The sequence below is a fragment of the Psittacula echo genome, assembly GCF_963264785.1.
Source record: "Psittacula echo genome assembly, chromosome: 6".
NCBI lineage: Eukaryota > Metazoa > Chordata > Aves > Psittaciformes > Psittacidae > Psittacula > Psittacula echo.
This window is the reverse complement of record NC_137743.1, coordinates 16,186,592-16,202,235: the sequence shown is the minus strand read 5'-3', so window position 1 is coordinate 16,202,235 and position 15,644 is coordinate 16,186,592. Positions and strand designations below refer to the sequence as shown.

The following is a 15,644-nucleotide window of genomic DNA, read 5'->3' as shown; positions in this document are numbered from 1 at the left end:
AAATGTCTTCACAACAGCTTTCATGTTAGGGAAGGACTGAAAGCTTTTGGTGTTTTTTCTAGTTTTCCTCATAGCAATAAAGTTGAAATGTAGCAGCCCTTCAAAATGAAGCTTCTCATAGAAGCTGTAACCACAGGTCTTAACTTTTCATCACTTAAATATGGAACAGAACCATTGCAAATGTGGGTGAGGGAAGGAGGGGACACATGTGGTGTGTATCAAGCATCCGTGTAAATCAGAAAGGTGTGGTAAAAGGGATTTCCTGCCTGGAAGTAAAGCTTTTGTATTTGCTCTTCAAATCTGTGTGCAAACTCCAGGGCTAGAGTTGCTAGTAGCTGGCATCTTTTGTGCCGAGGCTCTGCTGAGCACTTCTCTAGAGGGATCCAGCTCTCCAAAATGAAATCCTGATGCCACTGCAGTTCTCTGCCCCTCTGTACTGGATCTGAGCAGCCATCTTTTGGAGCACTGGTCTGGTTTTTGTTCCCTCATCTGTAGTTTGTCCAAGACTTGCTTGGGATCAGGGCATGCATGAACGTGCAAGTAGATGCCCTTGCTGCAAAGAACTTACAACCTGAGCAGACAGCACAGAAAAAGGATGGCAATCAGCACCTGTGAGTGGGGGAGCCAGCAAGCATCCTGCTAAGTACCCTTCCTCCTCCCCAGTTTATCTGGGGTGGTTGGGACTGTTTTCCGTGTCTGTAGGCTTTTACATGTCCAGCATTTGTTTTCTGAAATGCTTTCTCTAAGCTTTAGTGCCACGGGAGCAGGGAAGAAGTCAGGGGGCTCAATTAGTTACAAAAGTCAGGAAATAATTAGGAGAGAAATCAGTGCATGTCTAAGTTTTATGTATCACCTTAGTGACTTTCAGTGATGTGACAAGTGATAGCTCAGTTGTTTTCTGCTTCAAGTGATTGTCTTTTTGCTGTTCACCCTGTGGGTGCACTCAGACCTCAGGCCTGGGACCCCATTGCCTGGATGCTCTTTGCAGCCCAAAGGGTGCTCCTATGCCTTGTGTTCCAATGTGGCCTGTGCACAGATGGGGAGGGAAGGGCACACCTTATGTTCCTCTTGGCTGCAGCAACTCAGCAAGATGAAGGACCAAGAGGTGAAGGGCACATGTACAAGACTGCTCAGAGGACGGCAGTTACTAATGAGTAATTCTGTGAGTGGTATTCATGTCACAGACAGCTGCACTTCTCTGCACAGGCTACCCCAATGGGACCATCTCAGGCATTCAACAGGGCTGCTTTGCAGCATCCTTCATGGATCCTCTGCCCTGTGACCATGCTTGCTGGAGTTTGAATCAACCTCTGTGTAGGGATCTTTGTGCTGTACATCCCACTCTGTCACCCCATTTCCCTCCAGACCAGGTATTCCTTCCTCATTGCTACCTTTAATTGTCTTTTCTGTCTCCAGAGTGCTCCATCTTCCTGAAGATCAGTCCTCTTCAAAGATTCATGCTATTCTTTCCCTTACATTTAAAATGCTGTTTATTTCCCTTTCAAACTGTTACAGCCATGCTTCCCTCCACCTTCTGAAAACTGCCTTTATTTAGACCTGCTTTTGGGTTCACCAGCCCATCTTTTTCTCTCCCTCCACAGACAGCACAGGTGCTCTCTGAGGGTTATAGTAGTTGCTTTTGACTTGTATCTAAAATGTACTTCATTTTTCTGAAATAAGGTCTTTCCTTTAGGCTTCAGATTTATTATTTTCTTGTACAATTTCTTCCTGGAAGCACAGACCTGGAAATATTGTGCAATACCAGGTGTGTGCAGTGTCTTCCCTTTGTAACTCTCAACAGCCTCACCCCAGTCCAGACCAGTCATGTTTGGGCAGTAAAGGTAACAAAGTGGTGAGTGATCTGTGGTGGCAGCCTGTGATGCCCATGAAGAGGGTGCATGTGGCAACTTGTTTCAGCGCTGCATATAGAGCTGGCACAGTAACTTCATCACCTGCTGGCAGATTCATCTGTACCTCACAGAGCAACTTTTAACATTGATTGTCTGCAATGAATGGTTTAGGTGAGCCGTAGGGCAGTCCCTGTCGATGGTAGCATGGCTATATATACCCCCTGAACTTTGCTAAATATTAGAAACGTAAGTATTAAATGTGACTGATCTGTTATATTAACAGTGTACTCCAGGTGGCCACTATCCTGTGCTATCCCTATTTATGTGGTCAGTCCTGAAGTCTACCCTGTTTGGATATGGCATTGGCCAGCCCGAGGTCTGTTACAAACAGCAAACGGGTTTAACGTATGTCAGGCTCTGTGGTATCAGGAGGTGGGGCTGTGCCAGAGACTTTTTGACATTTGATGATCAAGAGGTGTAACATTTTTAGCCTGAGAGACTTTTCTCTCCCTTAAATGGTGTTTATGTGCCCTGCCGAGTTTTTTTAATTCACCAGCTGTGCTGACAGTTGTGCTTTGTCACGTGTAGATGTGCTTCTCTCCTGACATAGGCACATGTCTGATCCCTGAGCAGGTACCAAGATGTGTGGTCTCATGCTTGGTTTATGTAATAGACCCATTTCTCTTTTTGCTGTTGAGTTCTCTACTAAGCAACCCTTCTTACCTGTCTTTTCAACTGCCTCACACATGCCAAGGACCAATTGGGTCTAAGGAATGGGACAATAAGGAACATTGGTCTCCATGAAAACAGGCTTGAGCAGCTCTCTTTGGGCTACCTGTTTGCTGAGGCTGTAGTTGCTGGTACAAAACCTCTTCTGCAGTTGGGTTTGTAAAAACCCGATTGCGTGCTGCTCTGGAGCTTGGTGTTGGAGTGTTGTGTGTGGTGTGGAGAGCTGGTGTTGGTTCAGCAAGGGATGCTGCAGGTGCTGTCTCAGAACCCAGAGCCCAGTTTGGAAGCTCCCTGCTGGTGCTACAGCACAAGTTTGGTGGCATAAACCTTGCTTAGAGTTTCCCCCTGTTCATGTGTGCTATGAAGGAATGCTCAAGGGAAAATGAGAAGTTGCTCTTAGTAGTAGTTCTTCAAAAACTTGTGCTGGCCTAAGCACACAGCTTCTCTATTGTGTCCCTCTGTGTAGCCCGCTGTGTTTGTGTGGCTGAGGAGAGACCAAAGGACATACCACACACAGCCAGTATGGCCTTGTGTGGGTCATGGGAGGGAGAGGGGAAGGGCAGCACATATGCACGCTGTAGGTAGTGCGTCAGAAAAGTTTCTGAGCTGAAGTGCATATGGACAACACATTTCAAAAATACTCTCTTAATTGCTGCTAAGTTCCTTCTGTTTTGTCTCCTTTTTTGGAGAGGAGAGTGGGCATCTGGAAAACTGGCCAATTACCACAGGAAAAAAAAAATGGAAAAAGACATGTTTCTTAAGCCTTCCATATTAGTCAGGAGATTTTGCTGTGTAGTGTGGGAAACTTCACATCATGCTGTGTAATCCTGGCATAGGTTTTTCTGGGCATCCTTTCAGTCTGGGATCTATTCCTTCAGACGCCTTCAGGTACCTGGCACTGCAGCTGAACCTCGAGTTTTGTGCAGGAGTGGGAACATTATTTCACTCTTGCTCAGTCTGTATTTAACTGGCAGCTTCTAGGATGCTGTGGTTTTAGAATCTGTGAGAGTCTTAGTTGGCTTGGATTTCTCCCACCAAAAGGATTGGACCCCATGCCCTCTTTTTGTTCTGTGCTATGCCCTTCTGCTGCTTCCCTTGTGTTGGCTCTGGCATGCTTCTTCTGATCATCTGCTAAGCCAGCAAAGTAATTCAGGAAAAAGGAAGGCAACTGTTTTACTGTGAATTTAGTGATCAGGATCATGAGGATCATTATGGAGTATGAGGATGCCAGAGCAAGGGAGTGTTGTTGCCATGTGGCTGGGACTGCCCCTTTGCCTCTGCCAGCTTGTAAAATGTTGCAGCAAATGTTTCTGAATGAAGAACCATCCTATTGCTCCAGTAAAAATGAACAAACAAGTTTTCATTTATTCAAGGATTCCCCTTTTGTTTCTGGTCACTTCGAGAACCATTTTTGTCTGCCCTCAACAGTTTAGGCATCTTCCTTTTGGAGCTCGCAGAGGAAACAGTTGTTTTCTTCACCTTCTGAGTGTTTAAAACGCAGCTCATTTGGAAAGGCTGCAGCATTTCAGGCATTGCCAGCTCTTGGTCCCCGAGATGAGTAGATGTCCTTCAGTTTTCTGGGATTTTCCAGATCTGGTGCTGTTCCACACCTTAGTATAAGCTCTGAAGCAGCCTCCTGCTCTCTATTTCCCAGGGGCCACGGCTACATGGAAGGAGCTGCAACCTGCTCTGCCTGGCAGGGATTTCTGTGTAAGGAGATACAGCCCTTAGCTGTTTCCTCAGAAGAAATGATAATAATAATAGTAATAATAATGCTGTAGAAATCACCTTACAGAAGGTAAGGGAGATGCTGCCTATGCAGGAGAGACTTTCAGAGATGGTCTCTTTCTCTTCACTTTTTGTTTTTAAATTTCAAACTAGTTTGCTATAATCATGCCTGAAAACTGCTTTAATAACTGCAGGAAATGGTGCGATCAAATAATTAGATCCAATTTGTTAGTTATTTGCTGGTATATGGGTGAAGCAAAAGATATTTATTGTTATATGTTTGATTATTTATAACAACCATCTGAAATTCTCTAAAACCCATTACGTATTTTTACTAGTTCAAAGCTTCTTTCTGTACTAAATCTTCTTTGCACAGATCACTTCTCATTCATAAGACGCTGTGCAAAAAAGTATTTTCTTGCTTTCATGACACAATAAATAGGGAATTATTACATATAAACCGCATGATTTATGGTTTAATATAAGGGGAAATAAATTGTGAAACTCATTGTCAGGGAGTTTTTCCCAGCTAAAAGAAAGGAATGAAACTAATGTGTCAGAAATTTGCCTAGTGGAGACAGACATGCTGAGGATGAGTTTTTCTGCTTGAGAAGTCTTCAGGCTTTCGAGACAGAAGTTGTGTTCCCAATTTCACAGTCACTGGGAATTTTATAGTAATTTCAGAAGAAAAATCTGGGTTTTAAGCATTTTAAAATGCGTTAGTTTAAAAAGTAGATATTTTACAAGTTTGGCAACCTGCAATTCATTAGAGTTTTGCCTGGTCATCCATTTAAACATCTATTTAACTTCTTCACTAACACCACTAATATCCTATCTATTTATTTATTTATTTATTTATTTTTAGAAAGAATATCACAGTTTTGTTTGCATGAAATAGTTTTGTTTATGATTTTAAATTCACTTTGTAGGACTGGAAAGCTGAAGCAAACAGTCCCATTAGGAGGATGAGCAAACTCGGCTTGTTCTGGTGCTACGGCAGCGGGCAGTGCTCATTTCATGCATGCATAGAAAGATGCTACTTCTCTTCAGCCTTCTGTCACACATCCCTTTGGCCATAGCCCTTTCCACAGAAACCTTAGTCTGTGCCCTCCTCCGATCTCCCAGCTGATCAGCTGTAATAGTCTGTGTCTGCTCTGTGACTCCAGTGACTCCTGGAAGGGAATTGCCCATGGGCAGATGATGGCATGAGTTATGGGGTGAGTGCTTGCACACAGGCCATTGATGATGCTGTGTAAATTCCCATGTGTGAAAGCTCAATGCATGGGTCAGGGAAGCCCTCCCCAGCAGGCAGCGGGGAACTGTTTTGGTGTTCTGTGTGCTGTCCTGGAGGTTTCACAGCTTGGGGAGCTCTGGTCTAGTGCTCGAACGGTGGGAAATGGGTAGTGAAACCCCTTGGTGCTGGCTACTCACAGGAAAGTTCTGCTAGAGCTCAACTAGTCCTGAGATGGGCATCTTGCCCTGGGATGGGGCTGCTGTGCTTGCATCAGTCCTGAGGGGTGTTTTCTAACCTGTTCTTCGTAATTTCAGTCGGTGGATTTGGTGACCTCTGTAGGCGAAGCGCATGTAAGCTTTGGAGATGTGTAGATCCCAAGGCGGGGCAGAGAAATGCGCAGGCCCTCGGAAACAGAACAGCCTTTGCCAAGCAACATCCTCCATCCAGGGCTCCTGCAGGAGCCCGGCACCTCGGCGGGTGGGGGACGGCGGCGGGGGGGGAGCCCGGGCCGGCCCCAAGGAGGGATTTCCCGTCGGTGCGCCGGTGCGGCCGCCAGCCGCAGCTCACCTGACCGCCACACGGGTGTGCTCCCGCCATACCGCACGGCGGCTGTCGGACCCGAGACCCGCGCCGTCGCCGGGCCGCCCCGAAGAGCCGCGCCACCGGGGGTCCGCGGCCGTGCCGCCGCGCCGGGAGGCTGAGCTGGCCAGGGTACTGACCCGGCACGGCCCGAGCCCTCTCGGGGCAGAGCTCGCGGTCTGCCGTCTTGGGAAGCCATGTGACATCCTCTGGGGCTCCTACATCTGGAGTTCTTCTCTCGCACTTCTGGCAGCAGCTGCTTGGTGCTTGGTTTTGTGTTTTGCTGGGTAGTTTAACTTCTATTTTATTTATTTATGTATTTATTTTCCACCGATGTTTGGGAAGGGTGTGAGTGTCCTCCTGAAGTTCCGTCCTGAGGGGCTGCTCTGTCATAGAGTGGTTTGGGTTGGAAAGGACCTTAAGACCATATAGTTCCAAGCTCCCTGCCGTAGGCAGCGACACCTTCCACTAGGCCAGGTTGCTCAAGATCCTCAAACACTGCCAGGGATGGAGCATTCAAAGCTTCACTGGGCAACCCATTCCAGTGCCTCACCACTCTCACAGTAAAGAATTTCTTTCTGATACCTAACCTAAATCTCCCCTGTTTAAGTCTGAAGCTCCTCCTGTCCAGTGCCTCCTGGGTACCCTCCTCCTTGAACTCCTTGTGTCTGTCTCTTTTTCTGTCTCATCCTTCAAGATTTGAGGGCTGCAGGCTCCTTGCTGGCTGTTTCCCCCGGGTTACTCTTGCTGAGATTTCCCCCTAGCTTCCAGAAGCTGTGGCTTGCCACTCCTATTCCCTCAGCGCTGCTGGCTCAGAAAAGTGGTGCAGAGGTGCTCTTGTCTCCTCCCCTGCACCGAATACAGCTAGGTAGGATCTGGAGGACCAGGCACTGAGTTCTTTGGGGAGCTCCATATCCCAGACATCTTTCCACTGTTATGCTATAACGAATGTGGAGTCCACCTCAATTTTTAGATTTTGGGCAAGTTTCTTGGGTCCTTCATCAATCTCAGAAGTCAGAACCTTGCATGTGTTGCTTCTGCTTCCTGAATGTCTGCAGTGGCAGCTCTCTGAGGACCCCGTGAAGCCAACTGCCAGAGGGTGCCCCCACTTTCTGTGCCTTCTCCCAGACTTTCCCTGGGATTTGTATTAATGTGACTTGACTTCCTTGTGCTAATTCCTATCACAGCAACTCCATCACCTAAGGACAGGACTCCAAATACTGCTTCTGGTCCTCACTCCTGTACGTGGTTCACTGGCCTGCCCTTTGTCCCCAGACACTGCCAACAGGGCACACTGGCACACCCATGTCTTTGTTCTGACCTGTGGTGCCTGAAGATGGAGGTAGGGAGGTCACACAGGACCTACTGCCACATCCCCTTGCACTCTCCAAGGTGCTGTCCTGGCCCCTGACAAGGAAGGCAGAGACCCTGGTTCCAGGCCAATGGCTCCTTCACATCGGCCCTGGTTTGGGTTTTAGGAGCCTTCCATCCCTTTCAAGAAACAAACTTGTTTTGACCCAGCCTGCACTCCTTTCTAGCAGTCTGAAGATAATTTGAGACAGTGTATTGACCATCGAGTTTCAAACCTCTCTGCCTCCCAAGTCTTCTACTTCAGGGCCTCCTTGATGTGTTTTGCTCCATTTTGTATTGGGGGTGGGAGGGTGTACAACTGTTGCATTCAGTTTTGTAGAAAAGGAAAACCGTCATCATGAATGACCATTCGTGAGCCCCAGGTGGTACCAGTCGCTGTAGCAATAGCCTTTGTGGTGTGGGAGAATGACAATGTTATGTTTCTCAGTCTTCAGCTGTCCAAATATTCCATATAACAGGGGTTCAAGATTGTACCATTCATTAGTTGGGCAAAGTTTGGGTAAGCCGAAGTCTTACTCAGTGTCTGCATAAGACATTGTGCACCAAAACCACATGGCTCTGTGTGTGTGTGCTCATTATCTGCAAAGGAACATTATCCCTTCCTCTTCCTCCATCTCATCTCTCCACATTGAAGCCCCTGTGGTAGATGTGGAAATACTGAGCCGTATTTTCATGCTAGTGGGATGCTGCCCTATCTTCGCTCCTCAGTGTGCTAGCTGTGGGTGGCAGACAGAACTTGTGTCCCAAACTACAGACCACAGGTGCTTTAATGATAATGCTGTTCTGAGTAGTCTTTTTTAGGCAGGCTTTAGAGAAGCTGTGTTAACCCCAAACTACGCAGTGAAGAGACAGAGCACAGCCTGGGCAAGACAAGCGTAGTGACTCTAGGATGAGGCTCAGAGACAGGAAGATGATGTGGCTTCCAGCCCTCCACCCCATGTTTGGAGGGTGTTCCCTGCCAGCCCAAGACATAGCGGAGCTAAGCTTAACTTGAGGTTTGACACCTTAAAAGAAAGGAGCATGACTATTGGAAATAAGTGTGTTGTTCCTTGATGTGCATGACAATAGTGGAGCTGGAGGGTGTATGTGGAGCAAGACATGACTCTTCTGACAAGAAGCTCCTTCTGAAATTTCTCGCTAGATGGGAAATAAACCAAGCAAAGCACAACCTCGTGATGCAGAGGGTGACCTCATGCAGCATGGTGGAAGAACTCCAACTTCCACCCTTCCTTATCAGCGCTGGTCGCCTAAGGTTTTGTAAGAGTTAGAGACAGCATATGGTGCTTGTGGAGCTGAGCATGTTACAGAGCTTATTAAACTCAGAAAGGGATCTTGCAAGGACTAGTTTGAACCACTCCTCTTCTCTTTAGACTGAACACATCTTACTGATTCTTGTCTGCCCTACTACTCCCATCTTTCCATTTCTCCAGCAGATGAGTAGTTCTAGGAGAGGGAATCTCGTATTCTTATTTCACAATGTGACTTTTGAAATGCAGGTATGAGGAGAAAACAATTGTTAAATAATCCTCCTGTCTTGTGAATTGAATGTCAGGAGTGAGAAGGATAGAGACACCTGTTCAGAGTCAAAAGTCCTGCTGACACACTCTAGCTGTGATATCTGCAGCGAGGATAAACAAGGCGAGAACAAGGTTTCTTCATCACCTCTTTGACAGACAAGGGTAAATGGAAGCTAGGGGTCACCAGAATGGGATTTGGTCTTTTCTCATTATTTACTGTCAAACTCACCAGTAACAGGGTTGTAATATAAATGTTGGAGACTTTTGTACCCTCCTGCAAGGCAGGAGTCACCATTGTAAGAGATAACTGTTAGGCAGGTGAAGGATGGAAGGGGCAGTAGGTCATGTGAGCATATTGAAGTCAATGACTTGAGCTTTCTGTGGGAGAAAAGGAGACTTGAGCAGAGGAGGTTCATTGGACAGGTGGATCCAGAGGTTTTGGACCCCTCTTTTGGGTTGCTTGTGCTGGGTGATGGTTGTGTGGCTGTCATGTTAGCTGGTGCTGATCCAAGCATCTGTTGAAAATGAAAGCTGAGGTTTGGCCATCTCCCTTTTTTCTTTCCCTTTTGCTGTAGACATTGTTCGCAGCGACATTGCCCTGGATAAGCAGAAAGGCTGTAAGATCGCCCAGCATCCTGACATAATGTTGGAGCTACAGAGGGAAAAGGCAGCTCAGATGCACTTGGTTTTGTTAAAGGAGCAGTATTCAAACACATACAGCAACCTCACATTAACAGGTAAGGCTGCAAGTCCAGCTCTGGAGCCAGGAGCTGGGCTAGCTCTTCTAACTCATAGGTGTGTTAAAACCCTTGGGTGCTTCGCCTCTGTATGAATCAGCATCTATCTGGCTGCCTCTGTTTCCTATAAAGATTACTGGGTGCTGGGAGGGGAAGGACCTGCAGGGTCCTGTGATGGACTCATAAGGCCTCTGTGGCTGGCACTCACGCAGACACTCCGGATTTGGTGCCCCTGGACAGAATGTTTTCTATGGTCTGACCTAAGCAGAATACCACGGCACGTGAAGTGCTGGAGAAATCTCCCTGCTAACTGTTCACGTCGATGGGGCTGCAGCAATTACTAAATTTGGAGTCCTTTAAGCTGCAGCTGATTTTTTTTTCCTTTCCAGAGCATGCACTTTGTGTGAACCCAGTAAATATTAAAGAGCAAATATAAAGGGATAATGGCCCAGACAGAGATGAGAGGATACTCTTTTCCTGGCAACTGTTTGTATTATCCAGGGAAGAGAATCTCAAAGAATGGAGGAGACTGCCACATTTTGGATACACATTTAATGGTGGTTGTAAAGGACTGATGTCTTCAGGCAGTAAGTGGGCAGAAGGATGGGATCCCAGCAGCCAGCAGTGTCCTTTCATAGCTGTTCGCCTTATCACTACAGCTGGATGAGCTGCAGACGATGGGAAGGAGGAAGAGACTAATAAATCAAACAAGATCCCCTTCTCCTCTTGCCGGGTTTCTTTCCCGTGAAGGGCAGGGAGGCATCTGACTTTTATGTGAGGGAAGGCCCCATGCTCTGGCTGGGGAGGAGATGGCAAGCCCTCCCCTGCCGCTGGACTGGGAGAGGTGAGTGAGTACTTTGCATCCTGCCTCCCCCTTCTGCCATCCCTAATTCAATGCCCTGAAGTCAGCATGGGTCTGCATCCTCACCAGTGCAGCAGAGAGCTCTGGCTCTCCTGGGGACACCATCTGTGCCGGACCTCTTGCGGACCCCGCAGAGGTGGGATGGCAGTACCAGGGCTGGCAATGGGCTCAGCCCAGGGAAATGGTGGGCATCGGGGCCACGAGTGTGGCTGAATCACTTCATTCCAGAAGGCACAGCATTTAAGTGGGATCCTCAGAGCCGTTTCTCATTCTCTGTAACGTAATCCACTTGGCTGTTTATTCCCAGTACAACTGCTGGAATCAACATTGTCAGCTTTTCCCCTGACAACTTGCTTACTTTCCACTAAACAAACTTCCCTCGAGAAGAGAAGCTGCTCTCCCCTATTCTCCTTCCCTCACAGCTTCAAAAGCTCTCTGGCATTGCTCACATTTTTTACAGAACCTGCAGAGCAGAGGTGCTACCTGGTTATCAGCTCAGCTCTTAGCCTTTCCAAGTGTGTTTACAGGATAGTTCAGAAGGTTTTAGCTCTAACTCTCCAGTGGGGAGAGAGCAATTTCACTGGAATATTACCCAAAGAACTATTTTAATGTCCTTTAACTCTCTTTGAATGTATGCTGAGCAACTTCATAATTGTTATGAAGTTTAATCTTTTATTTCATAGACATAGTCTGAGAACATGGACTCTAGACAGCTAAGCATAATATTTAACTGGAACTCTACTAACTTGTGTAAATATTTCCCTTCTCTGTGATGGATCTGGTGTTTGGGGTGGGCAGAGGGGGTTGTACATCTGTTGCAGAAGGGCATTCCTTACCTTCAAAATTCAATCACGCAGAGTTTGCTTGAGGACTTCTTTTTGTTCTGCACAGTCCTTCAGTACAGTGCTGCAGGGAGTCCCCAGGTTGCAAGGTGAGGTGCAGGAGCAAGGATCCAGACCTGGTTTAGGGAGGGACAGTGAAGGACTCGGTTTGTAGGGATAAATAATCTGGGGGATCCCTGAGGACAGGGTTTCCTCCTGGAGGTCTGTATTCAGGAATCACTTGGCCTCATGCAGTGCATGTACTGTGAATGACCTGCAGCACTCTGTGTCCAACCTAGACTGAAGCAATGGTTATTCAACACTACACTTCTGTGTAAGAGGAGCACCTCCTTCTGCTGGTTCCTCCAGGGCTTTAATTGTACCAAAGAAATGTAAATGAAGTTCCTTGCCTAAGTCATGTAAGAATAAAGGTGTTTATGATGGAACAGCTACTCTAGAAGTGCTTGAGAATAGGGATGCTACTGTGAAAAATCTTTATTCCCATGCTACCACCTCTACCACTGTAGTGATTTGGTTTAAAAGACCCTTCTCTTCCTCCTCCTCCCAGATGTTACTGTTATATGAACAACTTGAAAGAGCCTCCTTGAAAGATCAGGCCTCCCACACTGCCTGCAAATGTGGGCAAGTCATACTGCCATCAAACTTCCATGCATGATCCTCATGGCTTAAGAATGACAGCTCTTAAGAGTGCAGAGTGTGTGATTCTGCAGTCCCTATGGCACTGGTGTAAATTAGGGGCTTTTTCAAATCTATTCACCAGTTGCACATATCTCCCAGTGCGCTCCTTATCTCAGCAATCAGGCAGGGTTGTGGTTTTGCACAGGGGTTAAAGCTGCTCCCAGCAGTAGGTACCTCCAAGGTAAAAGGGTGTCTTAAAATGAAATGTGTTTTTTTGTGCTAAGACACAACTGAGACTGAGTGAAACCAGGCAGTCTTTCTGGCTCTCGTTCCTCCCAGAACACATGTTAGACTCTGGCTTAGGCCACTTTGGTTTCTCCAGGCAAGTATGAGCTTTCCTCGGCTCCTGTCTGCAGGCTTCTCTTGCATCTTGCATTTGTTTCTGTACGTGATCTTTCTAGGCTTACCAAGCCTGTCTCACTGAGATGAGTGATAGTCTTTGATCTGTGACAGTACTATTTAAATGCTGTATAACATTATGAGGCTTATTAATCTTTGCTGTTTCTCCCTTGGTGCTTGGAGATAGGTATCTCATTTCACAGATCATCATCTCTGATGCTCTCTGTAGTAGAGCAGGGATAGAGCACATAGCATTTCCTGCTCTCCACTGGGAACTGGCTTTCTCAGCTCAGCCTATAGTGGGATAGGGAAGGAGGAGGAGAAATCTTTTTCTAGAAACACTTTTTTGCTCCTTCCCAGTCAAGTTAGGTAAAGCAAGCAGTGATTCTTTTGTGGCTTATGTATGCTGGAGTAAAAGAGGCAATCATCACAGCAGGCTCCCTCCTTTGTAGCCCTCAGGAGAAATGTCTAGGTGACAGGAAGGTGATTTTGGAGCCCTGGAGCTGAGGGATGAATGCACAGTGCTGGGTTGGCAGCAGGTGAGGTGTGAGGAACTGCCCCGGGCAGTGGAGACACAATGTTTTAGGGAGTGAGCTTGTGGGGAGTGGGGCAGCAGCAGGCAGAGCTTTGATAGGTTGAATCTGAATCCCTCCATCTGTGATGCCAGGTTGGGTTGGGTTAATGTATTGCATTTGTACTTCAAGAGACAGGATATCCGCAGGTTTCTGCACTGTAATTAACTGAAGCCCGTTAAGGCAAATGGAAGAGGGAATCAGTCAGGTCAACAGACATATGTGAAAAACTCTCCCCCCTTTCCATATTTACACTAAGTGTTAAGTGTAACTGAGCTTCCCAAGATACAAGTATGGACCATAAATTTCCCTCTAGGGGTTCCCATCCTGAGGAAATAAATAGTGCCCCACTTCTTATTCTGAACAATAGAGAAACATCCCTCCTTTCTGCTCTACCTTCTGCCTGAAGCTACAATGCAGGATTACTTCACTGCATCAGGAGACTAACAATGACGGCTCTCCATGCCGTTCTATCACACAGCGTTTGCACTGAAAAGCTGGTGAGGCAACTGCAGGGTATGTGATGGGAGCCCTCCTTCCTGTCACATTATGAGACACAGCCTCTAAAAGCAGTGGTTAAGGGAGAAGACCTTCCCCGCAGGGTACATGGTGCTCCCATTGATCCTCTGTGTTCTTACCCTGCTGAGAGTGTTTGCGGGGCGTTTCTTCCAGATGCAATCCAAGAGACTTGGGGGAATTAAAATCAGGTGGGATTTGCAAGGAGCGGAGCTGAGAGCTGCCAAAGAGTGCATTTCACTGTCTGTGCCCAACATTGCAATCAGGTGTTTTACACTGATATCCCACTGTCTCTGTTAAGATCATTAGACAACTTAAACTCTGCCGTAACAGCAGCTGTAAGCTCTGTCTGAGGCTTTCCTTGGAAAAGTCTACTCTTGGAGATGTTAGCAGCCAGGCAGAGACCCTCTTCATCCAGGGTAAGTGGTATGGGTGTATGACACAGCACACCAGCTCTTTCCAAGAGGGAATGCGTAATGGTGGGATGAGTGGGGCAAAGCAGGGTGTGGAGGAGCAGTGCATGTGGCCACTGTCGAGCAGCCATGTGTGGGGCAGTGCAGAGCAGGGATGAGGGCAATTGTGTCTGCATGATAGGCTTGCGAGATGCTGCCCCAGGGAAATAGGTTTTTCTTCTCTCCTCAGATACAGTGGGAGCCACAGTTGTGCTTGTTCCTAAGCAGAGAATCACACAGCTCAGGTCAGGCACCTGCGACATTTGTGTTTCCTGCACTTGTGAACCTCCCCCAGCGGTTTGGTGATTCCTGCTGAATGCCGTGGCTCTGGGAGATGGTGGTCCTGGAGCATGACACATCCATGGGGCCTGGGACCTGTCCCATTGGGCACTGGGTCAGGAGGGGACTGTGACTCAGTGCTGCCCTCACAATGCGGTATGTGCAGAGAGCAGGACACGGGACTGGGTGTGCTTTGGGTGCTGTGCTGATGCGTAGAAAGTCTGCTTTCTAAACTCCTCTGCTTGCTGTTGCTGGAGTTTTACCCAGATATACGGTTTTATCCCCAGTTACAGCCAACTCTATGGGGCTGGAGGGGGAAGGACCTTGTGCGATGGGACCTGGGAAGGTTGTTGCAGAGGTAAGTGCAGCCTCCTTGCCTTTTTGGCAGCTTGTATGCGATCAGCAGCCTAAACGCCCTGTGCTCTGTACAGCAGTGATAAGTACCATAGCTGTTTTACTGGGTGCTGCTCTGGGGTGGTCTGCGCTGTGCTTGCTCTCCAGCTTTCCTTCAAGGAGAGTGCTCTCTGGGGCTGTGTAACAGGCCTGTGAGTGGCTTTTGGATCAGGCTGTCTGCCTTTCTGTCCATTGTAGCCCCTTATGTTATACACGTAATCTACAGCATTGTGCAAAATAGGTCTGAAAAGGACCTCAAGAGGGCATCTTCTAGCCTTTTCCATGACAAATCAGCTGTACCTGGTCTCCTCTTGGGAAAAGGTGTATAAGGAGAGGCTGTATCTTTTATTTGACCAGCTGATACAGTTGGAAAAACAGACTTTGGGGGGCTCAAACCATTTGTCAGGGCTGAAGGAGAAAAAGCAGCATTTAACGCTAAATACACAGTGAAAATGACTTCCCTGAGTTTGTCTCCTCAATTAGCACAACAAGGGGACAGGTGGAGAAGTTATGTCAGGAAGGGGAAGAGAATAATGTCATCAGCTCCTATGGGGAAAAAGAGGGGGGGTGAGAATTGTGGTGAAACACCTGGGGGGTTCCTGGGAGGAAAGGACCAGGAAAATTGTAATATGTCATTAAAACAGTATCTGTACTGAACCTGTGGTTAATGAGGGTGGTTTGCAGGTGTCTTGTGAGACCTTGGGATCAGAACTGAGGGGGACAGTGCTGAGAAAAGTAAAGGGTAGAAAACAATCTCTTGTAATTAAGTGGTTTTGTGCCATTATCAGTTGTTTATATGAGCTCGTTCTCAAGCAAAGCGCATGTTTGTTTTTACCACACAGTGTTCTGAGGGTGTTTGTTGCATAGCTGCAGTATGTTGTGTTCCTGGGCATGTCTGTGTGAAGCCAGCAGGTTGTGGGGGCTCAGCAGCCAGGTACTGGCATTGCCTGGGTTGTGGGATCACTG

The 15,644-nt window shown here is 47.4% G+C and overlaps 1 protein-coding gene across 1 annotated transcript in view; it reads left to right on the top strand.

Annotated features, from left to right (window-relative positions):
* HPSE2 (heparanase 2 (inactive)) overlaps positions 1-15,644 on the top strand; it is a gene marked incomplete at its 5' end in the record, with an annotated part of 109,547 nt that overhangs the window by 2,891 nt on the left and 91,012 nt on the right. Inside the window, one exon of the mRNA XM_080620296.1 lies at positions 9,584-9,745. Coding sequence (XP_080476422.1) covers positions 9,584-9,745 — 162 coding nt within the window. The remainder of the gene's footprint in view (positions 1-9,583; positions 9,746-15,644) is intronic.